The following is a 24,704-nucleotide window of genomic DNA, read 5'->3' as shown; positions in this document are numbered from 1 at the left end:
GTCATTGCTTTGGAAGGAGATACACAACATGACTGGTCCAAAGTTGATGTTAAAGGATCATTGCTTCAACACTGGCGATCTTTGCTTCTTCCAGTACGCTGGCATTAGTTCGCCTGTCTTCCCAAGTGATATGTAAAAATTTCCGGAGACCCTGTTGACGGAATCTTTTGAGAAGCTGGAGATGGTATGGATAAGCAAGTATAAGAGCTGGTAAAGGGCAATTAAGCAGAATATCACTAACTTCATTTTAATATTCTGTTGGAAGCCGATGGGTGGGGTATAAATAATAAATTTTTATTTTTATTTTTATTTTTATTTTTATTTTTATTTTTATTTTTATTTTTATTTTTATTTTTATTTTTATTTTTATTTTTATTTTTATAATATGGATTGGACCCTAAACAACTGCCAGATTCTTTTAGCAGGAGGCAGGGCACAGATAAGCTTCAGGTACAGCATTGTCCCTGCTTAGACTCTCCATTAAACACCTTGGCCGCCATTCTTTTAAATTTTGTTGTTGTTTAGTCGTGTCCGCCTCTTCATGACCCCCTGGACCAGAGTATGCCAGGAATTCCTGTCTTCCACTGCCTCCCGCAGTTTGGTCAAACTCATGCTGGTAGCTTCGAGAACACTGTCCAACCATCTCTGTCGTCCCCTTCTCTTTGTGCCCTCCATCTTTCCCAACATCATGGGCTTTCCAGGGAGTCTTCTATTCTCATGAGGTGGCCAAAGTCTTGGAGCCTCAGCTTCAGGATCTGTCCTTCCAGTGAGCACTCAGGGCTGATTTCCTTCAGAATGGATGCGTTTGATCTTCTTGCAGTCCATGGGACTCTCAAGAGTCTCCTCCAGCACCAGAATTCAAAAGCATCAATTCTTCGGCGATCAGCCTTCTTTATGGTCCAGCTCTCACTTCCATACATCACTACTGGGAAAACCAGAGCTTGAACTATATGGACCTTTGTCAGCAAGGTGATGTCTCTGCTTTTTAAGATGCCGTCTAGGTTTGTCATCACTTTTCTCCTAAGAAGCAGGCGTCTTTTAATTTCGTGGCTGCTGTCACCATCTGCAGTGATCATTTATATCATTTAGGTGTAGACAAATTAGACTATTTGCTTTACTAAAACCTCAAGAGTGAAGTTTTGGATAGACCATTTGAGTCCAGGCGCTCTTGGGACAATCTTGCAGCACTAGGGATATTACACTGGGGGGATTTGAGTATAGGTGAAGCCGGAAGTTAAATGTCCTGTGCCAGATTCGAAATTCTACTGAAGGGAGATTGGCCTCTAGGCGCAATGATGCCTTTGGGACACAGGGTGGTACAGAAAAAAATTGCCTTAGAAACTTTGCATGCAGGAAAGCTCCAAGCTAGACCCCTGGGACCACCACTTTAAAACACCTGAGGTCGCAGGTGAATCGAAAACCCCCGAGACCTGCTGCCTTTCTGAGTATGGCGCTTGGTGGACAAATATCCTTACCTGGAACCAAGCGGCTTCCTAGGGTGATGTTATTGGGTCCATATTACAGATCAGGTAGATTGAGGCAGAGGGCGAGAGAAAGGGTGTTAACTTCTCTTACGGAAATGACAGGTGCCCCCCACATCTTTAAAGTTGTTAAATGTTACAAATTTTATGCCTGAATGTATCATTTTGACTTGACAGCTCAGGGAAGATGCCCAGCTTTAAAAAATCATATAACATCAACTCCTTTGCCAGTTTCCTCCATTTCAACGCTATTTTGCCCTTGGAAAAAGGACTCTTTCCCCTTCCACCTCCCCAAGCCTGGGGACATGTATACACACCTCCTACCCCAGGAAATGCCAGAGGTGATAATTGCTGAGCTGATTGTTGGCCAAGGGAAGCCAAATCTTATCACCAAACTTATCTCAGGCTCCAGACATGCAAAGAAAGTTCTATTGTACTTTTGGGTGGTTGGTACTTGAGACATGTTTGCCTGTGCTAATCTTATACTTGGGTGTTGCCTTGACATATCTGTCTATGCTAAACTTGTGTAACCCTCCCCTTTCTGACAGTTTTAGTGGTGTAGCAATGAAGTATAGATGATGCTGTGTGAACTGTTTAAAAAGTCAATGTCGCCCCAATGCTCAGGGTTCTTACTGCCGTTTGAACCTGTCACACAACAATAAGGGATCAAAGTCTACTGACTGCTGTTTTGCTCCAAATTACTTGCCTGGAATTTCCTTCTTTTACTGACCGCATGGACCCATGGGGGACTTGCTCCCCAACAAGCTGGGCTGTTGAGCAGAGTCTCATCCCAGAATTTTCTTTAACACTTGCTTGGCAGGGCTCACAGCTTAGCCCCTTGTCTCTGACTTCCATAAGCACTTTGGTCTCATTCGCCCTAGCTGTGCTCCTGCACTGTAGCACTGGCATTTGCTGTTCATGCTTCAATCCCACTTTGCCTGCTGACGTACGGACGGAGGCTGCAGAAATCGTTTCGCGTCTATCCAGAGACATTAGCGAATCCCCCCCAAAAAGCTCTTTGCTTATCAGTTTCCACTCCCTCCTGCTTGTTGAATGTGCTCCACAAACTGTTGCCACGACACAAAATACTTGGTATAGAGCTGGACCAAATCCAGGTAATTGAGTGAAAGGGCAAGCGACTCATGAAACAATGGGGTCATGGGCCTATATTTAGATTGGAGGGCAGGCGGGTGGGGTACGTGCCAGAGAGAACATTGCAGAAACAAGTTAGCCATGAACACATTGGTTTTCCTTGGCTGTCATTAGGAGGAGGTGCTCTGTGCGGCTCCACTGCTTGCTTACTTCTCTTGTTCTGAGCTTGTGCACCTGAACCTGTAGCTGTGAGAGCTTCAGAGAGGAATGTGTCAGATCTGGGTCTCTGTCCCGATCTAACGCTGTTTGAAATAAATAAATAAATTAAAAAATTGTCCAGTAGCCCCTTAGAGACCAACTCAGTTTGTTCTTGGTCGAAGCTTTTGTGTGCAGGCGCCCTTCTTTAGATACAGTGAAACAGAAGTCCCCAGACCTGATATGTAGTGGGAGGGTGGGGTGGGGTATTTCTCAGAAGGGTAGTAGGAGATGGGTGATTTTATGGTTCCCAAAAGGAAACCTTCCTCTGCTTGTCCATATTGAGAGGATGCCAGCAAAGCTGAACCTTTTCCTAAAAAAGGATTACAGACCTGTGCCTCCATGATTGACATCTTCTTAATACTTGTAGTCAATAATAAGAACAACACTTGGCTGTTGTGCGTAGGCAGACTTCTTCAGATACACTGAAGCAGATGTACCCAGACCCTGATATATAGAGGGAGGGGAGTCCCCAGACCCTGATATATAGAGGGAGGGGAGACCCCAGACCCTGATATATAGAGGGAGGGGAGTCCCCAGACCCTGATATATAGAGGGAGGGGAGACCCCAGACCCTGATATATAGAGGGAGGGGAGTCCCCAGACCCTGATATATAGAGGGAGGGGAGTCCCCAGACCCTGATATATAGAGGGAGGGGAGTCCCCAGACCCTGATATATAGAGGGAGGGGAGTCCCCAGACCCTGATATATAGTGGGAGGGGAGACCCCAGACCCTGATATATAGAGGGAGGGGAGACCCCAGACCCTGATATATAGAGGGAGGGGAGTCCCCAGACCCTGATATATAGTGGGAGGGGAGTCCCCAGACCCTGATATATAGAGGGAGGGGAGACCCCAGACCCTGATCTATAGAGGGAGGGGAGTCCCCGGACCCTGATATATAGAGGGAGGGGAGTCCCCAGACCCTTATATATAGTGGGAGGGGAGTCTCCAGACCCTGATATATAGAGGGAGGGGAGTCCCCAGACCCTGATATATAGTGGGAGGGGAGTCCCCAGACCCTGATATATAGTGGGAGGGGAGTCCCCAGACCCTGATATATAGAGGGAGGGGAGACCCCAGACCCTGATATATAGAGGAAGGGGAGTCCCCAGACCCTGATATATAGTGGGAGGGGAGTCCCCAGACCCTGATATATAGAGGGAGGGGAGACCCCAGACCCTGATCTATAGAGGGAGGGGAGACCCCAGACCCTGATATATAGAGGGAGGGGAGTCCCCAGACCCTGATATATAGAGGGAGGGGAGTCCCCAGACCCTGATCTATAGAGGGAGGGGAGTCCCCGGACCCTGATATATAGAGGGAGGGGAGACCCCAGACCCTGATATATAGAGGGAGGGGAGTCCCCAGACCCCGATATATAGAGGGAGGGGAGTCCCCAGACCCTGATATATAGAGGGAGGGGAGACCCCAGACCCTGATATATAGAGGGAGGGGAGTCCCCAGACCCTGATATATAGAGGGAGGGGAGTCCCCAGACCCTGATATATAGAGGGAGGGGAGTCCCCAGACCCCGATATATAGAGGGAGGGGAGACCCCAGACCCTGATATATAGAGGGAGGGGAGACCCCAGACCCTGATATATAGAGGGAGGGGAGTCCCCAGACCCTGATATATAGAGGGAGGGGAGTCCCCAGACCCCGATATATAGAGGTGGGGCGGGGGTTTTCTCTGAAGAGTAGTAGGACTCAATGGGTATGGTTAACCTGTTGGCGACTGTGAACAACTGCAATTAGTCCTGCAGGAAAAATCAGGGGTGCCAAAAATAGCCAGGTCTCTCCATAGTTTTCAGCTGGTTGATAAGTTGCAATTCAGCCACTTCTCTTTCAAGTCTCTATCTGAAATTCTTTTGTAATAATACAGCTGCTTGGAGATCCTGTATTGAACGTCCCAGAAGATGGAAGCGTTCTCCTTTTGGCTTCTCTGCCTTGCAATTCCCGATGTCGGAGTGATGCCCATTTATCCTCTGGCACAGGGTTTGGTCTGTTGGTCCAATAGAGAGCACTGCTGGCATTTGATGGCATTTGATGACATTTGATGGCATTTGATGGCATTTGATGGCATACACAACATTCGAAGATGAGCCATTCAATAGGCCTGAGATGGGATGTTTGGCATTGTTGGGTCCAGCGATGGTGTCGTCTGGGTGTGAGTGGCAGCAAAGTTGGCACCTGGGTTTATTGCAGGCTCTGGTACCTGTGTCCGTGTTAAGGTATGATTGTGGGTGAGGAGTTGTTGTCGCCGTCTAGGAAGGTTGCAAATCTCTGAGGCGTTGAACTGTTTTAACTTGGGAGCTGTATGTGATAGCATTCTGTTATTTTCTCTTTGGGGTCTGTCTCGCAGCAAGTGCTCTCTGGCAATCTGTCTCACTTTGTCGATCTGTTGTTGAACTTTAAATTCCAAAACACCTGAATCTAGGATCTAAGGCTGTTTGAAAGAAGACCAACATCCAAAGCAATTTTGGCCAAGAATGTGAACTGCTGGGGAAACCCTGGGAGTCTGTCTGTCTCCTGTGTTCTGTCTCTTGATGGATGAGGTGGCAGCTGGCCTGATGAATAGGAGACAGGTCGAGGTTAACATAGCTGGAAGTTTTGGCAAGTCGGAGGGAAGACAGCGTCCCAGCCATTGAAGCAATGTGTTCCTTTGTGGATTAGGAAGCAAAACAGGCCATCCCACTCTGCATAGAGCAGCTGGGTCACGACATGTTATTAAAAAAATGCCATTGCTCCTTTTCCCCTTATGGGGTACCCAAAAGCCCGTCTAGAGTCCTTAAGTGGGTCCCCTATCAGTAGGAGAAAAATTGTTGTTGTTGAGTTGTTTAGTCATGTCCGCCTCTTCGTGACCCCACAGACCAGAACATGCCAGGAACTCCTGTCTTCCACTGCCTCCTGCAGTTTGGTCAAACTCATGCTGGTAGCTTCGAGAACACTGTCCAACCATCTCGTCCTCTGTCGTCCCCTTCTCCTTGTGCCCTCCATCTTTCCCAACATCAGGGTCTTTTCCAGGGAGTCTTATCTTCTCATGAGGGGGCCAAAGTCTTGGAGCCTCAGCTTCAGGATCTGTCCTTCCAGTGAGCACTCAAGGCTGATTTCCTTCAGAATGGATCGGTTTGATCTTCTAATAGTCCAAGAGTCTCCTCCAGCACCATAATGCAAAAGCATCAATTCTTTGGCGATCAGCCTTTTTTATGGTCCAGCTCTCACTTCCATACATCACTACTGGGGAAACCATAGCTTGAACTATATGGATCTTTGTCGGTAAGGTGATCTCTGCTTTCTGAGATGCTGCCTAGTTTTGTCATCACTTTTCTCCCGAGAAGCAGGCGTCTTTTGATTTTGTGACTGCTGTCACTATCTGTCATATTTTGGGGGACTCAAATGGGGGCCCCTTTTTAAACATTTTTTAAAGTAAAAAAAACCTAGTCTTATACACAGAAAAGTATGGTACCTTGGCAATGGATTATTTGGATCCTGAACAACCAGGGGTTCTTAGCAAGAGATGGAAAAGTCCACGGACAAACAAAACTGTTTGCTTTATGCGGCTGCACAGAGCTGGCCAAGGAGCAGCATAGTTTGGATTTTTCAAGCCTTTTTCCATGTTTTGGAGGAGAGAAGGCTTGACTTGATTCCAGGCAGCCTCCCAGGCCCCGCGCTGGATCTCAAATGCCATCTTTCAGAATGTGGGGTTTCAAAGATCTTTTCCTGTGTCTGAGAGGTCCTCCTGGCTGGTTTTTTTAAACTTTGGTTTCCTGGTCTCTGTTGTGATGGTTTCCTTGTTGAGAATGACCCAGTTAGGCGTTTATTGATCTGTGTAACTTTGGGAAATGTCAATCTCATCTCCTACCTTAGCAGTTCTCTTTCCACAAGGGCCAACATTGATGTTGAAATCGAGCATTGCCTGAGCTCTGCGAGTGCAGCTTTCTCCCAATTGAAGGGCAGTGTGTTTGAGGACCGGGACATTCGCAGGGAAACCCAAATTTGCTGTGGTACTACCAATCTGACTGTCTGCTTGTGAAACACAGACCACTTATCAACGCCGTCTCCAACTCCTCGAAAGATTCCATCAACAGGGTCTTGAAAAAGTTTGGGAAGACACAGGAGAACTAATGCCAGAGTACTAGAAGAAGCAAAGATTGCCAGTGTCGAAGTGACAATTCTTCAACATCAACTTCTTGAATCCTGACAAGACAAAAGTATTATTTTGGGGGGACAGGGGGTGGGTGGGTGTGAGTGAGGGACTCCCTGGTCCTGAATGGGGCAACTGTGCCCCTAAAGGACGAGGTGTGCAGCCTAGGGGTGATCTTGGACCCAAGGAGGCGCAGGTCCATTCTGTGTCCTGGGCAGCTCCATCTGGGACACAGGATGAGACCCTCCCTGCCCAGAGCGGTGCATGCTCTGGTTATCTCCCGCTTGGACTGCTGCCACACACTCTATGTGGGGCTACCTTTGAAGGTGACCCGGAAACTGCAACTAATCCAGAATGCGGCGACTGGGAGCAGCCACCAAGACCACATAACACCAGTCTTGAAAGACTTAGGGATGTTTCCAGGCCCAATTCAAAGTGTATTAAGAGGATTCCAGCAAGGCTGAAACTTACTGTTTTAAGGTAAAGGGACAGTATCTACAATATACAAAATACTACTCCAAAATCCCACAAACCCCCAAGACGCAATCAAAAAACAATGGGAGAATGACATAGGCTACTCAATGGACCAGAATGTGGTCTAAACCCCCCTTTAAATCCATATCAACGAAAAGAAAAGAACTCACTCTGAAACTCACCTACAGGTGGTACCTAACACCAAGAAAACTAGCGCTAATATGCCCAGGAACCTCACCAAAATGCTGGAGAGGGTGCACCTCCACAGGCACATACCTCCACATGTGCCCCAAAATCCAACTATTCTGGACAACAGCCACACGAGAAATATGTAAAATAACTAAGCAAGTATTAGACATCACCCCAGAATTGGCCCTACTAAACATCTTCCAAGACAATAATGCCCACTTACACCACAAAGAACTCATAACCCACCTACTTTCAGCAGCCAGAAACACCATAACCAGACACTGGAGAGACCTGTCAGGAGTAAGCATGGAACAATGGTACCAAGTAGTATGGGAAACAGCCTTACTAGAAAAATTAACCAATAAACTGAAACTGACACAGGGACAAACAGAAGAAGACGCCTTCACCCCGGTATGGCTCCCCTTTATCACGTACACAGCCCAACAGGACAATGACAATAATCCACCAACAGCATACAAATCAATATGGATAACCTGATCCAAAACACCCACCCACCTCACTCACACACGAAAACAAAGACCACCACAGCCAACCACAAATGAACAATCACACCCTGGGCCAACCCCAACCTCTCTCATCACCAAAGGAACACAAGTGAACAGCAGAGAACCGGCATGAGTAACGCTGACACGAAACCCATTAAGCAAAATAGAAACATCGCCACCCCCACCCCCACCCCCACCCACCTTCCCCCCTCCACCCCTTTCCCCCCCACTAATGTCTCAACAAATGAAACTGATTTGTAAAAATGTTACATGGAAAAAATACGAGAGACATTACACATACTTCTGTAAAACAAGAAAATCTTTAATAATAATAATAAATTAACTTACTGTTTTTAAAAAAGGGATTTTATTCTTGTCAAAAGGAAACCTTCCTCTGCGGGTCAATGTGAAGAGGATGCCAGTGAGGTTGAACCTTTCTGTAAAATAAAGTCTTACCGAGACCATAAAACACCAGTCCTGAGAGACCTGCATTGGCTCCCAGGACGTTTCCAAGCACAATTCAAAGTGTTGGTGCTGACCTTTAAATCCCTCAACGGCCTTGGCCCAGTAGACCTGAAGGAGTGCCTCCACCCCGGACGCCAGGGTCGCGCTCCTGCAAGAAGCGAAGTTACAGGGAACCAGGCAGGGGGCCTTTTTGGTAGTGGCACCCTCCCTGTGGAGCGCCATCCTGTCAGATGTTAAAGGAATAAACAACTGTATGACATTTAGAAGACATCTGAAGGCAGCCCTGCTTAGGGAAGCTGAATGACTTGTTTTAATGTATTTTTAATCTATGTCGGAAGCCCCCCAGAGTGGGGATGCCTGTCCAATACCATGTTCTGAGCTGCAGATGCTTTTCCCGTTTGCCATGCACCAACCATGTGCTTCGTTGTCTCCTTCCCCGCCACCTTTGCCCTAAATATATTATTATTATTATTATTATTATTATTATTATTATTATTATTATTATTACAGGGCCTACCAGCTACACGGTGGGCACAATGTCGGAGCGCTTTGACTGCCACTATTGCCGGGACAACTTGCACGGGAAGAAGTATGTGCAGAAGGAAGGCCGCCACTGCTGCATCAAGTGCTTCGAGAAGTTCTGCGCAAACACCTGTGCTGAGTGCAAGAAGCCCATCGGGGCCGATTCCAAGGTGGTTATTTTAACAGTTTGCTTGTTTACTGAATGGATATTTCAATCCCACGCTCCCTGGCCCAAGAAATGTGGGGATGTTCAGGGAGGCAGGAGAGGACCCATTGTTTAATAGAGGCAAAGGCAAACTTGGCCCTCCAGCTGTTTTGGGAGTACAACTCCCATGATCCTTAGCTAGGACTCCCCTGTGTGAGTGCCTGAGGGCTCCACTCCTGCCACTCACCACCTGGCCCAGGGCAGGGCCTGACAGGCCTCATAAGGACAGTTGCTGCTGCTGCTGCTGCTGCTGCTGCTGCTGGCCAGGAAGACTTGGAGCAGTGCAGTGTTCTTTTTAAAATGTTTTAAAATTCTATTATTTCCCTTTTGAATTTTTTTTTGTGGGGGGTGGGGGTGGGATGGATGTTTGGTTGGGTTTGGGAATTTGTTTTGATTTTGATGTGTTTGTAATTTTTACAGTTTTTTGTTTGTATTGTTTTATTGTGTTTTGTTTTAAAGGTTTTATTTTGTACTTAAGGGCTGCCGGGGAGTGGGTCCCAGCCAACAGATTGGCTGGGGCATGTTCCACAGGGCGGGTATGCACTAGGACAACCGATCTCGGTGATCACGGGTAGGCGGAGGAGTTACGCTAAGACCAGACCACGTCATTACTGAGGAGGCAGGCTTAGTCGTTGTTTGAGGACTATTCCTGCCTCTGGTCTTGTCCGGACAGATACTGGAATCAGCAAGGGATACCCACACGACCTGAAGGTGCTGCTGTGCAATGCCAGGTCAATGATCCATAAGACCACTATCATCCATGACTTGATCATGGATGGAGGACTTGACCTGGTCTGTGTAACAGAGACTTGGTTGGATGATGCAGATGGGCCTGTCCTTGCCGCTTCTTGTCCACCAGGTTTCTCTTACACGCAGCAACCCAGGCCTTGTGGGCAGGGAGGGGGGGTTGCAGTGATTTTTAGGAAGTCACTAGTTTGCACCAGGCGTCCTATTGGGAAGACCCAGTTCTCTGAGTGCATGTTCTGGAAGTTGGGCAATAGGGGCAGTACAGGATTCCTTTTGGTGTACCGACCTCCCTGCTGCACCAAGGATTCCCTGCCCAAGCTGCTTCAGGTCGTGGCAGATGTTCTCCTGGAGACACCTGGTTTGGTTGTCCTAGGGGATTTTAACATCCATGCCAACAGGACCTTACAAGGGGCCGCTCGGGACTTCATGGAAAGCATGGCCTCCATGGGGCTGTCCCTGAATAAGTCTGGCCCAAGCCATAGCCGCGGACATGCCTTGGTGTTCACCTCTATGGATGTTGATGATCTGACACTAAGTAAAAGTGAAACGAAAGAAGTGCCATGGTCAGATCACTTCCTGGTGCAACTGGACTTCTCTGCGACCCTTCCCCTCTACAGGGAGGTGTGACCGATTCGGATGGTCCGCCCCCGCCACTAAATGGATCCAAATGGTTTCCAGAGAGTGGTAGGGGATGTTTTATCCCATGTTGATGGCCTTTCAGCTGATTCCCTGGTGGCCCGCTGGAATGCGGAGCTAACCAGGGCTATTGACTATTTGGCTCCGAAGTGCCCTTTCTGATTGCATGGAGCCCGACAGCCCCATGATTTTCCACGGACCTGAGGGCAATGAAACAATCACTGAGACGGCTAGAGTGCCGGTGGCGGATAACTCATTCTGAATCTGACAGGACACGGGTTAAAGCTCAATGTCGAGCCTACCAAGTGGCGGTAGGACAGCAAAGAAGACTTTCTTCACCGCCTCTATTGCATCTGCAGAAAACAGCAGCAGGAGACTTTTTCAGGTGGTTCGCAATTTAGCGGAACCACTTGCTACATCAGGGCCCAGTATGGTCCACATGATCTCCTGTAATGATTTTACAAAGTTTTTTGCAGATAAAGTAGCTCAGAATCGGGAAGAGGTAGACTCCACCGTGGGAGCAGGGCCGGAGCAGGAGAGTGCTAGAGTCCTGTCTAGTCAAGCTGTGTGGGATCAGTTCCAATCTGTTACCTCCAAGGATGAGTGAAACCAACCACCTGTCTCCTTGATCCTTGCCCATCCTGGCTTATAAAAGCTAGCCAGGAAGGGCTGGGAGACGGGCTTCGCAGGGTGGTGAATGCTTCTCTCTGTGAAGGTGCCTTCCCAGACCCACTGAAAGAGGTGGTTATCAAACTGTTTATTTAAAAACCATCTTTAGATGCAGCCAATATGGCCAACTATCGCCCAGTTTCAAATCTTCCATTCTTGGGCAAGGTGACTGAGTTGAAGAAGAAGAAGCGAACCATTTGGATCCCTTCCAGTCGGGATTCAGGCCTCATCATGGGACTGAAACTGCCTTGGTCGCACTGGTTGATGATCTCCGGAGGGCTAGGAACAAAGGTGAGAGCTGTTTCCTAGTTCTGCTGGATCTCTCAGCGGCTTTTGATACCATTGACCATAACATCCTCCTGCACCGTCTAGAGGGGCTGGGAGCTGGGGGTACTGTTATACAGTGGTTACGCTCCTTTCTCCTGGACCGTGTCCAGAAAATGGTGGTGGGCGATGAGTGTTCAGACCCCTGGGCTCTCACTTGTGGGATGCCTCAGGGTTCTGTCCTCTCCCCCATGCTTTTCAACATTTACATGCAGCCGCTGGGAGAGATCATCAGGGGGTTTGGGCTGGGTGTTCATCAGTATGCGGATGATACCCAGCTCTACCTCTCTTTCAAATCGGAACCAGTGAAGGCAGTGAAGGTCCTGTGTGAGTGTCTGGAGGCGGCTGGAGGATGGATGGCGGCTAACAGATTGAGGTTGAATCCTGACAAGACAGAAGTACTGTTTTTGGGGGACAGGAGGCGGGTGGGTGTGGAGGACTCCCTGGTTCTGAATGGGGTAACTGTCCAGAGTGGTGCATGCTCTGGTTATCTCTCGCTTGGACTACTGCAATGCACTCTATGTGGGGCTACCTTTGAAGGTGACCCGGAAACTACAACTAATCCAGAATGAGGCAGCTAGACTGGTGACTGGGAGCAGCTGCCGAGACCATATAACACCGGTCTTGAAAGACTTACACTGGCTCCCAGTATGTTTCCAAGCACAATTCAAAGTGTTGGTGCTGACCTTTAAAGCCCTAAACGGCCTCAAAGGCCCAGTAGACCTGAAGGAGCGTCTCCACCCCCATTGTCCAGCTAGACACTGAGATCCAGCTCCGAGGGCCTTCTTGTGGGATGTAAACACAGGAGCAGTCAATGACAAAATTCCTAGAGTGTACATGTTAGAACATGGGGAGGGATGTCTGTCCAGCAAGCAGGTAAACTTCCTGGGGATGGACTTCCTCCGCATGTGACCAGAGGTGGGTGTGGCCTCACCTGTGCAGGTAAATGATAAAAGCACAGGGCAGGCAGCCATCTCTGCCATCTTCCTTTGATGAGGAAACATCTAAGGATGCTCTCTTGGCTCCCAGCCAAGAGTGGAGATAAGGACTATCTTGCTACAAGATAGATTCTGAATGTAACCTTTTTAAGCTGTCTGCCTTCTGGGATCATATTGTGAACAGAACGTAAGTAAACTCTTTTATACTTTTATGAAGACTGTGTTGTGTCTTGTATTTTAAGAGGGAACAAAGGGGAAATTACCAGAGTAATTATTATAGAGGTTCTAGCGAACCCGTGCAAGCGTTACCGTTGCGAACTTAAAGGGGAATGTCTATAAACTCTGCTGATATTTTGGGAACTTGTTAGCACAAGTTGGATAAGGATATAATTAGTCAATATATCCTCTCCTGCACCCCAGAACATTTCCACACTTCTGGCAGTTCCCTCCCTGTGAGAAGTGAGGTTACAAGGAACCAGACAGAGGGCCTTCTCGGTAGTGGCACCCGCCCTGTGGAACGCCCTCCCATCTGATGTCAAGGAAATAACTATCTCACTTTTAAAGGACATCTGAAGACAGCCCTGTTTAGGGAAGCTGTTAATGTTTAATAGGTTATTGTATTTTAGTGTTTTGTTGGAAGCCGCCCAGAGTGGCTGGGGAAGCCCAGCCAGATGGGCGGGGTATAAATATATTATTATTATTATTATTATTATTATTATTATTATTATTATTATTACTACTACTACTACTACTACTAGCAGGAGCAGTGGTCAGGAATGATGGGAACTGTAGTCCCAAAACAGCACACATGAAAAACTTTAAACAAATCCTTATTTCCTGATGAATAGCCTTTGGATTCTGGACACATGGTCAGCAGACCCTGGGCACCTTCCACTGGACATTCAATGGAATGGCTTTCGCCCCACCATCAAGCTAACAAGGAACCAATCTATGCAATAAATGCATTGTCTGGACACTACTATAAAAAGACAGGATGGGCGCATAGACACCACCTGAGGCCGGAAACCAAACAACTGGCAAACATATCTACATGCTTCTGGCCACCACCCCAAACATACCAAACAATCCATTGTGTGTAGCCAGGCTCTGTTCCAACTCTACAGACAGGGATGCTCCCCTAAGAGATCTGCAGCAAACCTTTTTGGGACTAAAATATCCGCCTGATGGAAAAAATAAGAAATAAAAAAGTTATCTGAAGAAGTGTGCCTGCACACGAAAGCTTCTACCCAGGACAAACTGAGTTGGCCTCTAAGGTGCTAATTTTCTAATTTATTTCGACTATGCCAGAAATATATATTTTTACATATTTATTTTTTCATTATGAATTATATTTATGATTATCTTTTATATTTCTTCCTAACTTGCGCTAGCAAGTCCCTTTGCCAAGCAGAGTGCATCCCCCTTTTGAACGCATAGCGGTTGGCTCAAGACTAGCTTCTCACTCGCCATCTACCGGTAGATCCCCGGCCGATCCTGGTAGATTGCCGGATTCTTATCGTGTACAAAAAGTTACGGGGGGGGGGCCTTAAAAAATCTCTGTGCAATTCCCCCCCCCCCGCAATAAAGCTCAACAACTTTGGGCAATATACCCACCCCACACACGCTCCCCCTCCCTCCAATGACAACGGGTAGATCACTGCCAGTTTTTTTAAACTGGGAGTAGATCACAGTCTCTTGGGAGTTGGGACATGCCTGAATATGACACGGCCTCCTGATGACTGTTATCCCACCCCCCCACCCCCATAAAGAGAGATGGAAAAAATTGGACCGGGAACTGCCGGATAAGAACCAATAGATGGCAGCATTGGAGAGCCTTCCTAAAAAAAAAAACATGAACATGCAAAACTTACCTGTTTCTCTAGTTACACGCTCTTGCCTTTAAAAGGGAAACAGTGAAAATCATCGAGTAGAGGAGGGGAAACGTGCAGAGAAATTGGAACAGAAGCTCAATAAGCTAAGGCTGTCAGATAGATAGATAGATAGATAGATAGATAGATAGATAGATAGATAGATTAAATAGATAGATAGATTGATCAGGACCAGGGAGTCCCCCCCACCTGAGGACTTCGGTGTTGTCAGGATTCAACCTCAATTCTGCTGCCTTCCCCTCCTCCCTCCCTCCAGGAGCTGCATTTCAAGAACCGCTACTGGCACGAGAACTGCTTCCGCTGCTTCAAGTGCTCCACGTCTCTGGTCAACGAGCCCTTCATGCTGAAGGAGCACAACAAAGTGTGGTGCAACAAGTGCACCATGGATCAGGCCCCCCACTGCAAGGGCTGCCAGAAGCCCATCGTGGCAGGTAGGACTCCCCTCAGCTGCGTTGCACCCCTTTGCTTCTTTGCGTTGCACTTGACTATGGAGCCTTGTCATGGGGCGGCCAGCAGGCTTATGGAACATTTCTTTTACCAAAATACTTACGTAACACGAATTCATTTTTAATGTTGTGCACAAAACCAGAGCTGTCTTGCGCATACACACGTTGCCAGGGTGCAAAGACCCGTCCAGCGCCATAATAATAATAATAATAATAATAATAATAATAATAATAATAATAATTTATTATTTATACGCCACCCATATGGCTGAGTTTCCCCAGCCACTCTGGGCGGCTCCCAGTTGAGTGTTAAAAACAATACAGCATTAAATATTAAAAACTTCTCTAAACAGGGCTGCCTTCAGATGTCTTCTAAAAGTCAGATAGCTGCTTATTGCCTTGACATCTGCTGGGAGGGTGTTCCACAGGGTGGGCACCACCACCAAGGCGGCCCTCTGCCTGGATCCTTGTAACCTCACTTCTCGCAGGGAGGGAATCGCCAAAAGGAACTTGGGAGAGGGACCCCAGTGTCCGGGGTGGAGGTGCTCCTTCAGGGATACTGGGCTGAGGCCGTTTAGGGCTTTCAAGGTCAGCATCTACCCTTTGAATTGTGCCTGGAAGTGTCCCAGGAGGAATGTAGGTCTTTCAGGACTGGAGTTATGTGGTCTTGGCAGCCGCTCCCAGTCCCCAGTCTGGCTGCCGCATTTTGGATTAGTTGTAGTCACCTTCAAAGGTAGCCCCATGTAGAGCGCATTGCAGTAGTCCAAGCGGGAGATAACTAGAGCATGCACCACTCTTGCAAGACAGTCTGTGGGCAGGGAGGGTCTCAGCCTGCATACCAGATGGAGCTGATAAACAGCTGCCCTGGACACAGAATTGACCTGTGCCTCCATGGACAGCTGTGAGTCCAAAATGACTTCCAGGCTGCACACCTGGTCCTTCAGGGGCAGAGTTACCCCATTCAGGACCAGGGAGTCCCCCACACCCACCCACCCCCTGTCCCCCCAAAACAGTACTTCTGTCTTGTCAGGATTCAACCTCAATCTGTTAGCCACCATCCATCCTCCAACCTCCTCCAGACGCTCACACAGGACCTTCACTGCCTTCACTGGTTCTAATTTGAAAGAGAGGTTGTATCTCTGCATACTGATGAACACCCAGCCCAAACCCCTTGATGATCTCTCCCAGTGGCTGCATGTAGATATTGAAAAGCATGGGGGAGAGGACGGAACCCTGAGGCACCCCACAAGTGAGAGCTCAGGGGTCTGAACACTCATCCACCGCCACGTTCTGGACAAAATATACTTTAGCCCTTCACATATGCGCCGCCCGGGTGCAAAGACCAGCCCAGTGCCCCCCAAATTTAGTTAATTTTGCACACATGGCGTCACGGAGAATGACAAGTGCCGCTGTTGAGTTGGACAGGCGCCGATATTGTGAATGAGAAGCGCCGCTGCGGGCGCACCACATCTTTGGTAAATGAGCGCACAAAATTGAAAGTCCTCTAGTGAAACAGTGGGTCTACATTTTGGGAATACCTAGGTATAGATGTCTATTTTTTCCTAGCTCTGGCATAGGCAAACTCGGCCCACCAGATGTTTGGGGAGTACAACTCCCATCCTCCCTGCCTACTGGTCCTGTTAGCTAGGGATGATGGGAGTTGTAGTCCCAAAACAGCTGGAGGGCTGAGTTTGCCAATGCCTGTTCTAGCTTGATCAAAATTACCACATTTCCCCGTGTATAAGACTAGGTTTCCTCCCCCTTAAAAATAATGTCAAAAATGAGATGGCGTCTTATACTAGGATCCATCTACCCCACCCCGTTTTCTTCAATCTGAGTCCCCCCCCAAATAGGGGACATCTTATGCATGGGGCCGTCTTATAGATGGGGAAATATGGTATTTATTCTTTCATAACAGGTAGAGGCAGCTCTTAACAAATCCAAACTGCAAGAACCATATAAATAATCAAAACCAGAAATCAGGTAGCTATTGTGGAAATAGGTATTCTTCATTGTCTGTTGGAATAGAGGAGTTTTCAGCCAGTATTTAAAAGTGGAAACAGAGGGTTCCCACTGAATCTCTGGTAGCAGAATATTCTGCAATAATGGTTTGGTTTCCTTTTCATTGTCAAACAAACATTCAGGCATCATTGCTTGTTGAAAGTGGAGTTGCAAACTGTTTCCCGGCTTTCTGGTTGACATGGGATTTTTGACCTGGAAGAGCACGCATGCTTTTTGCCAGCCCCACCCCACTATAATCCATGTACTATAGTCCAAGAGATTCATTATTCTTATTTTTTATTTTCATCTTTATTTCATTTCATTGTATTGCAGAATCTAGTGTCAATTATGACATTGATAAAAATCCCCGTTTCCTCTCTCATTCTGTTTCTGTGACTTCCCTCTGCCACATGGCAGCCTTTCATACATTTTGAACTTGTCATTGTGTGTGTGTGTGTGTGTGTGTGTGCGTGATAATAAATAACAAGATGAAAAAATCTTTAATAATTCCAGTGGCACCTTAAAGATCAACTAAATATAAGCTTTCAAGGTATGAGGTTTTGTGTGTAATACACACTCTGTCTGATACTCTGACAACACGACATCCTTTAATACATTTTGAACTTGTAATTGTGTGTGTATCTGAAGAAGTGTGCATACATGCAAAAGCTTATACCTAAAACTACTCAGTTGGTCTCTAAGGTGCTGCTTTTTATTCTTTTGGAAGAATTCTTTGAAAGACTTTCTTAGATCATATCACTTTTTGGAAGACTTGATTCTTTTAAGGAAGTTTTTAGATTTTTAAGAAAAGTCTTTTGAACTATCTTTTTAAAGAATGGTTTTGGTATTTTGACGATGGCAGACCAACATGCCTACCTACCTGAATCTGTTAGAAATATGGGCAGTTCATAAAAAACCTTTTTCTTAAAATGCCTGTTCCAAAGGTCTTATCTTACTACACTAGGGGTTATATAGTTATCTCTGAAATTTCATGCATATCAGTTAATATCTTGACCCTGCTCTGCTGAATTGACATTTCAGCCTTCACAACATAGGAAAATGGCCAAGTAAACAGCTATTTTCATGGAGGAGGGTCAAGATATTAACTGATATGCATGAAATTTCAGCTATAGCTATATAATCCCTAGTGTAGTAAGATAAGAACTTGGGAGCAGGCATTTTCAAAATAGAGTTTTTTTATAAACCGTCCTACTGAACACCCAATGCTTTTCAGTGGAGCAGGGTCAAGATATTAACTGATATGCATAAAATTTCAGATGCATCTATATAATTCCTAGTGTAGTAAGACCAGACTTTTTTATGAATCACCCTAATATATATTAGTTACTTTGGCCCCCAGGACAATCTGACAATAATTTTCCCACTCCTTTACGAAGTTAGCCCACGCATATCAATCCATTTGTTTTGGATCAATGTTTGGTCATTCTTCCAAACTAGTTCCGTTCCTTCTGAAGTTTCGGTTCCAATGGAAATCTCATGGTTGGGGTCATTTTAGCCAACTCTATGAATTCACATAATTTGTTTAGCCAACTTGATGAGTTCACACAATTTGTTTAACCAATCTTCTACTGAGGGGATGTTGTCCCCTTTCCAATTTTAGAGTCCAAGAGATTTAGACCACTGTGTTTCATCACTGCGAGAGGTGAGGTTACAGGGAACCAGGCAGAGAGCCTTCTTGGTGGACTTCCGGTTTAGCACCTCCGGCAATGGCGGAGCTCCTCCGATCGGGGGGAACTTGCTCCATGGAAAGCAGGGTCTGAACCGCCACGGCGAAGGCCCTTGGAAATCACAGGCAGAAGAGCCTGTGAACTTGGGATTTGGCTGGCACCCTTACTCGCGGGGAGACCCGGTATCGGGAATCCGGAGCGACGTGGGGTGAGTGGCGCGGTGCTTTGAATCGACCGCTTCTTTCACGGAGTGAAGCCGCATTGCTGCTGTCGGAGAGCGCTGACTTTTTCCTGTGGACAATTGGATTTTAAACAATAACCCGTGAGTAGAACGGAAAAATTGGATTTCTAAATACCTTAATTCGGCATTGAACGGGGAAGGCTCAAAACAGGAAGTCCGCCTCCCCTTTTTGTAAATAGACTGAAGCAAAGTATTCGTAAGCTAAGGTTTTGGAAAGCTTCATGTAAAGGATCAAACTTCCATTGATTGAAACTATTAAACGCCCCTTGGAAGCAGGGGAAGAGGGGGGAAATTTTGACCAAGCGTGCCTGCAGGAGAGAGTGGAAAACTAAATTACCACAGTCTCTGAACCTGGGAATGGGTTGCAAAAAGGGAAAAAAAAGGAAAAAGTCCATTGACGGTGAACAGTACATATTTGACAGCTAGCTATAAGAGAAAGATACTATTTCCATTGTCCGCTTCTGTGTTTTAAAAGAAGAAAAGGTAACTGAAAATTGATACTATTTTTCACCTTTGGAACTGTGTTGGAAAGGACTGAGTTGTTGAAACTGTTACAAGAGAGGAGCGGAGGCATCCAGCTGTAAGATAAGAACTGTGAGAAACCAGAGTTTGACCTTGAGCATCCCAAGAATGTCGGTTAGGGAAGATTTAGTGTCTGCATTTTATAAGACAAACTATTTGCTGGAAAAGCTTCATAAACAGATAGATGCTATGGCTACTAAAATTGTCATCTTGGGATCAAAAGTGGGAATTAACACAGAAGTTGTCAAGGATCCGGCACAGGATTCTATCATGACTGAACAAATCGTTGAAAAGGAGGAGAAAGTTGCTGTGGTCGAACCTAAAGTAATACAAGGGGGAGCCTTAACCTTACAGATGAAAATTGAGGATTACAAATTGAGGCCCTTTATGATTGAAACTAGAAAAAGCCAGATCTTGAAGATTGGAGCCTGGCCTGGTCTGGAAAAGGAAAGTTGGAGAGATTCCCCAATGCAGGGATCAATTGACTTTTGGGATATGGATTTGGGTCAGGAGGAGATTGGAGCTTTTGGGGCCTTTGGTTTTGGAGGAATTTGGAAACAAGATTTGGAATGCTTTATGGATCCTAGCTTTAACTATGGAAATCTGGCTGTCCTGTTAAGAAGGAATAAAGGCATTGTTGGGATGGAGCTCCCCCGAGATCTGCTTTTTAGCACTAAAGATTATGAACAAAATCGGCAGAAGGGACGTGAAGAAGAGTTAAGAGCTTCAGATATAAGATCTCCAGGTTGATGGACTGTTTGGAGTTGACAGAAGGGACAGCAGAGGCCGAGACCAGGGAGAGGAGACGGTGGAAGAAGTTTGGGAATTTAAAGTTTATATTTGGAAATTTTGTAAAAATTTAATGAAGGAGAGAAAAATCGTGGAATGAAATTTCTATGACCCTAGTGGAAATGTCTTAAGAGTTTAAGTTCAAATAGATATATTAATTTTAAGGAGAAATAAGATTAAAAAAGAAAGAGCAAAAACGGATTGTTAATTGGTGAAAGAAGAGAATGTAAAATTATAGTGTAATAAGATAGATTATAATGATAAAATAAAGAGGGAAAGGATTTGCTGAAATATTTAACTGAATTAGAATACAAAAAAGGGAGGTGGGAGGAGGTCAAGGAAACAAGCAAATGAAAGATATATTATGTGAAGGTTTGATGTGTTTTTTGCTTTTGTTTTTTCTTTTTTCTTGATTTTTTTTGTTATTTGTATGGTATTCTTTTTTTCTAATGTGATACACTGTTTTGTGTTTTGTTTAAATTGGTGTTTTTCTGTTTTTTTCTGTTTTATCTGTAACCTTTAAAACCTTAATAAATATTATTTTAAAAAAAGAAAAAAGAAAAAGAGAGCCTTCTTGGTGGTGGCGCCCACCCTTCAGATGTCAAGGAAATAATCAACTATCCTACTTTTAAAAGACATCTGAAGGCAGCCCTGTTGAGGGAAAAAATTTAATGTTTGATGCTGCATTGCAGGGATGTCCAACTCTCAAGAGATTGCGATCTACTCCCAGTATAAAAAAACTGGCAGTGATCTACCCCCTTTTTTTGGGGGGGGGTTTCAGTTCAAAGTTGTTCCTATCCCTAACCCCTATCTCTAACTCCTATTTCTAGCCCCTATCCTTAACCCCTATTCCTATCCCTAACCCCTATCCTTAATCTTGCATTTTTAATAATTGGGAGCCACCCAGAGTGGCTGGGGAAACCCATCCGTATGGGTGGGCTATAAGTAATAAATTATTATTATTATTATTATTATTATAGCTTTCAGCTTGCCATTCGTGAATCACAATTTTCTCAGTGCCACAAATTGCATCAATCTGGCAGTGAGCGCCATCTCTTTCCCTCCCTCTTTGCAGGCGACCAGAATGTGGAATACAAGAAGACTGTCTGGCACAAGGAGTGCTTCACCTGCAGCCAGTGCAAGCAGGTGATTGGCACCGCCAGCTTCTTCCCCAAGGACGATGAGATTTATTGCACCTCCTGCCATGAGCAGAAATTTGCCAAGACCTGTGTGAAGTGCAAGCAGGTAAGTTGTGCCGACCCACCCTCCCCCAGCTTACCTGGATCCCATTTGGATCCCGGCTTTCCCCCAAAGGGCTCGGAGCTGCGCTCATTATCAGAGTTTCCTCCGCCAGTTCGGAAGGTGCGCCAAAAGGCACTTATGCCGACCAATGCACCCACTCTTCTTTCACCACGGCCTCTCTTGGTGCAGTTCTTAACGGAGGACATATGGTGGAGATAAGGTCAGGGTCAGGGAGGGACTCCTGGAAGGTTCAGTCCAGTCCAAGGCGGCGATGGGGTTGCAGCACTCATAGGGGTTAAAGATAGGGATAGGGATAGCAGGCATGTCCAACAGGTAAGTCATGATCTACCAGTAGATCACTGGACATCTGTGGTAGATCACTGGCTCTCCCTAAAGAAGCTCAACAAGGTCAACATCTTTGCCCTGCACCCCCAAAAAGGGGTAGATCACTGCCAGTTTTTAAGTGTGAGTGGGTCGCAGTCTCTTGGGAGTTGGCCACCCTAGGTATAGGGGTTAGGGATGTCCAAAGTCCGTTTTGGGGGCCTAATCTGGCCCACCAGTGGATTTAATCTGGGCCCCGTGGCAGTATAGGTCCTGGGGTAAAATCCTAAAAAAAGCTCAGCAACTTAAATCCTAAAAAAAGCTTAACAACTCTGGTTGGCCCTCTGGCCCTTTTGATTTAAATCACTCATCATTAAGGCTTGGTTAAAAACCGTTTTTTCCCCAGAAAGGTTCAACCTTGCTGGCATCCTCCTAATATTGACAACCAGAGGAAGGTTTCATTTTTGGAATCATAAATTCTCAGAAGAGTTTTTACAGTTAAATAAAATATGACTGATTTGGTTCTACTATGAGAAATACATTGACAGATAATGATGAAATTATAGTGAGGTTTCATAAGTTAACTGCTTCTATTTGGACAACTTTTCTGCTGTATTTGATTGGAAGGAGAAAAAACATTTCCTTCATAACAATTTAAACCATTTATTTCACTAAAACAGTAACGTGATAGCATATGGATCCACGTTTGTTAACTGATGTGCTTAAACTTTTTTTCTTTTTTAAACCCAACAGACTGAGTTTTAGCACTTAAAAACAAATCCTTATTTCCTGACGAATAGCCTTTGGACTATAATGTAATTTCAATAGAAAACCTTTAGATTTTTCTTTCCAAAGCATTTCATTTTAAAAATCCTGATTTGAATAATAATAAAAATCCCATTTAAATCAAAATAGTTTGTGGGTTTTTTAAAGTCATAATTGAAAAAATCAGAATAATAATTCATAAAGAAAACAGTTTATAAGAAGCAAACAAGGAGGCCATGTACAGGATAAAGGAAGTCTTTTATTCTAACGTTTTATGTTATGTTTATTTTATGTTATGTTCATGTCTAATGGTGGTGGATTTGTTGATTTGAGTTGTGGTGGATTTATGTTGTACAGTGTACAGTGGTACCTTGGTTTACAACCATAATCCATTCCAGAGGTCCGTCTGTAAACCAAAACAGGTTGGAACTTGAGGCACGCTTTTGCCAATGGTGCCTCCCCCCAAATTGTTCGTTATCCCCCCCCCAAAAGGGGGGAAGGGCTGCAATCCAAAAAAAGGTTGCAATCCAGGATAAGCACTTCCGGGTTTGATATGTTTGTAATCCAGAACGTCTGCAAACCAAGACGTCTGCAAACCAAGGTACCACCGCAAATAAAATTTAAATTACTTCCGGGTTGGCGCCATTGCCGAATGGCGGACTCCCTCCGAGCTCCGGAGGGAGTCTGCTGGGCAGGGGTTGGGTCCTGCCGCGCCGGCGACGCGGGGACCCTCAAAAACCATGGGCGGAGATGCCCATGGACTTGGTGACTCGGTGGGCACCGTTTGCGCCCCCCGACCCGCGAAGGAGCCTTTTTAAAGGCTACGGAGCGGGTGACGGGGTGTGTGTGGTGCTATGAGTCCACTGGTTCCCCTGCCTAGCGAAGCCGCATGCCATTCGGCGGAGAGCAACGACTTCTTCTTTTGAAATTTTGGATTTGGATTAAAAAGAACAACCCGTGAGTAAATTTATCGGACTTAAAAGGGAAATTTGATCTATGAATTTGGAGCGAGCGGGGGAGGTGCAAAAAGGAAGTCCGCCCCCCCCCCCGGTTGTAGATGTCTTAACGCAAGGATTTGACAACTAAGATCGAGAGACGAACTTGCTTATTTGGAAAAAAAAAAATCAACTTCACGAAGGGATATTACAATAATTGTGCTGGAGGAGAAGATTAGTTTGTGGAAATTATAATGCAACCCCCCCCCCCCCGGGAACCGGGAACGATCCGCTGTGAGAGACTGGCGAAGAGACACAGAAATTGACAGCTGTCAAAGTAGCTGTCAAAGCAGGAAAATAAAAGAGAATTTTGTTACGATGGCTTTGCTGGTTAGATTTGTTACTATTTGGACATAAATTATTGGAAATAAAGGCAACAAGTTATTTGACTTTTGGGTCTGATCTGGAAAGAAATTAAGTTACCATATTCCCTCTAGAGGGAGGTCGGGACATTGCAACAGTGGCAGCAAGTGGAAAAATACTATGAAATTGAGCAGGATTTGTTATCTCTTGGGAAAGCTGCAAAAACGAAGCATTATTTTGTCTACAGAGGTCTCTACACTAAAGGAGACAATGGATTTATCTATTGAAGAAAGGAAGGGACCTGACGTAAGTTTATGTTCCTGAATAAATAAAGCCTCTGTGGAGAACAAGAAGTTTCTGAATTACAAGGTCTTTGCAGCAGAACAGGAAAAAGAAATCTGAGGAATAAGAGCTGGACTAAATTCGAAGTTGGAACATTTGGGACATCCAGACTTTAAAAGGATCAAGAAACAGAATTTGAGTTACACTCTTAAACATAGAGGTCTGGATGGAAGAAGAACGATCTTTTCTGAGAGTTTCTCCGAGATTGGACTTTATGAAATTAAAAGCTATCAAAAGACGGCAAAGTGGAACTGAGACATGGGCGTGGGTTCTCCAGGCTGGCAGTAGACTGGATGAACTTTGGGGATCGGAACCGGGGAAGGGGGGGGGGGAGATTTGGAAACCAAAGGCTGTAAAATTACATATTTCTTTCTTTCTTTTTTTTTAATCTTTTTTGCTGTATGAAAATAGGGGAATTCGTGGAAGGGAACTGGGGTCGACCTTAGGGAAGTATAAAAAATATAAGGAGAAATAGTTAAATAAGATAAATTAATTTTGAATAAATGGGT

The 24,704-nt window shown here is 45.6% G+C and overlaps 1 protein-coding gene across 4 annotated transcripts in view; it reads left to right on the top strand.

The window, feature by feature from the left end:
- The window catches only part of FHL1 (four and a half LIM domains 1), a 60,420-nt gene that overhangs the window by 30,660 nt on the left and 5,056 nt on the right, over positions 1 to 24,704 (top strand). For all 4 annotated transcript variants that reach the window (XM_081846805.1, XM_081846806.1, XM_081846804.1 and 1 more), the window contains 3 exons: positions 9,121 to 9,302; positions 14,797 to 14,971; positions 21,303 to 21,472. In XM_081846805.1, the coding sequence (XP_081702931.1) occupies positions 9,147 to 9,302; positions 14,797 to 14,971; positions 21,303 to 21,472 (501 nt within the window). In that variant the 5' untranslated portion in view covers positions 9,121 to 9,146. Of the gene's footprint in view, positions 1 to 9,120; positions 9,303 to 14,796; positions 14,972 to 21,302; positions 21,473 to 24,704 lie in introns of those variants that run through there.

The sequence above is a fragment of the Podarcis erhardii genome (genome assembly GCF_964252035.2).
Source record: "Podarcis erhardii genome assembly, chromosome: Z".
NCBI lineage: Eukaryota > Metazoa > Chordata > Lepidosauria > Squamata > Lacertidae > Podarcis > Podarcis erhardii.
This window is presented reverse-complemented; position numbering and strand designations above follow the sequence as displayed.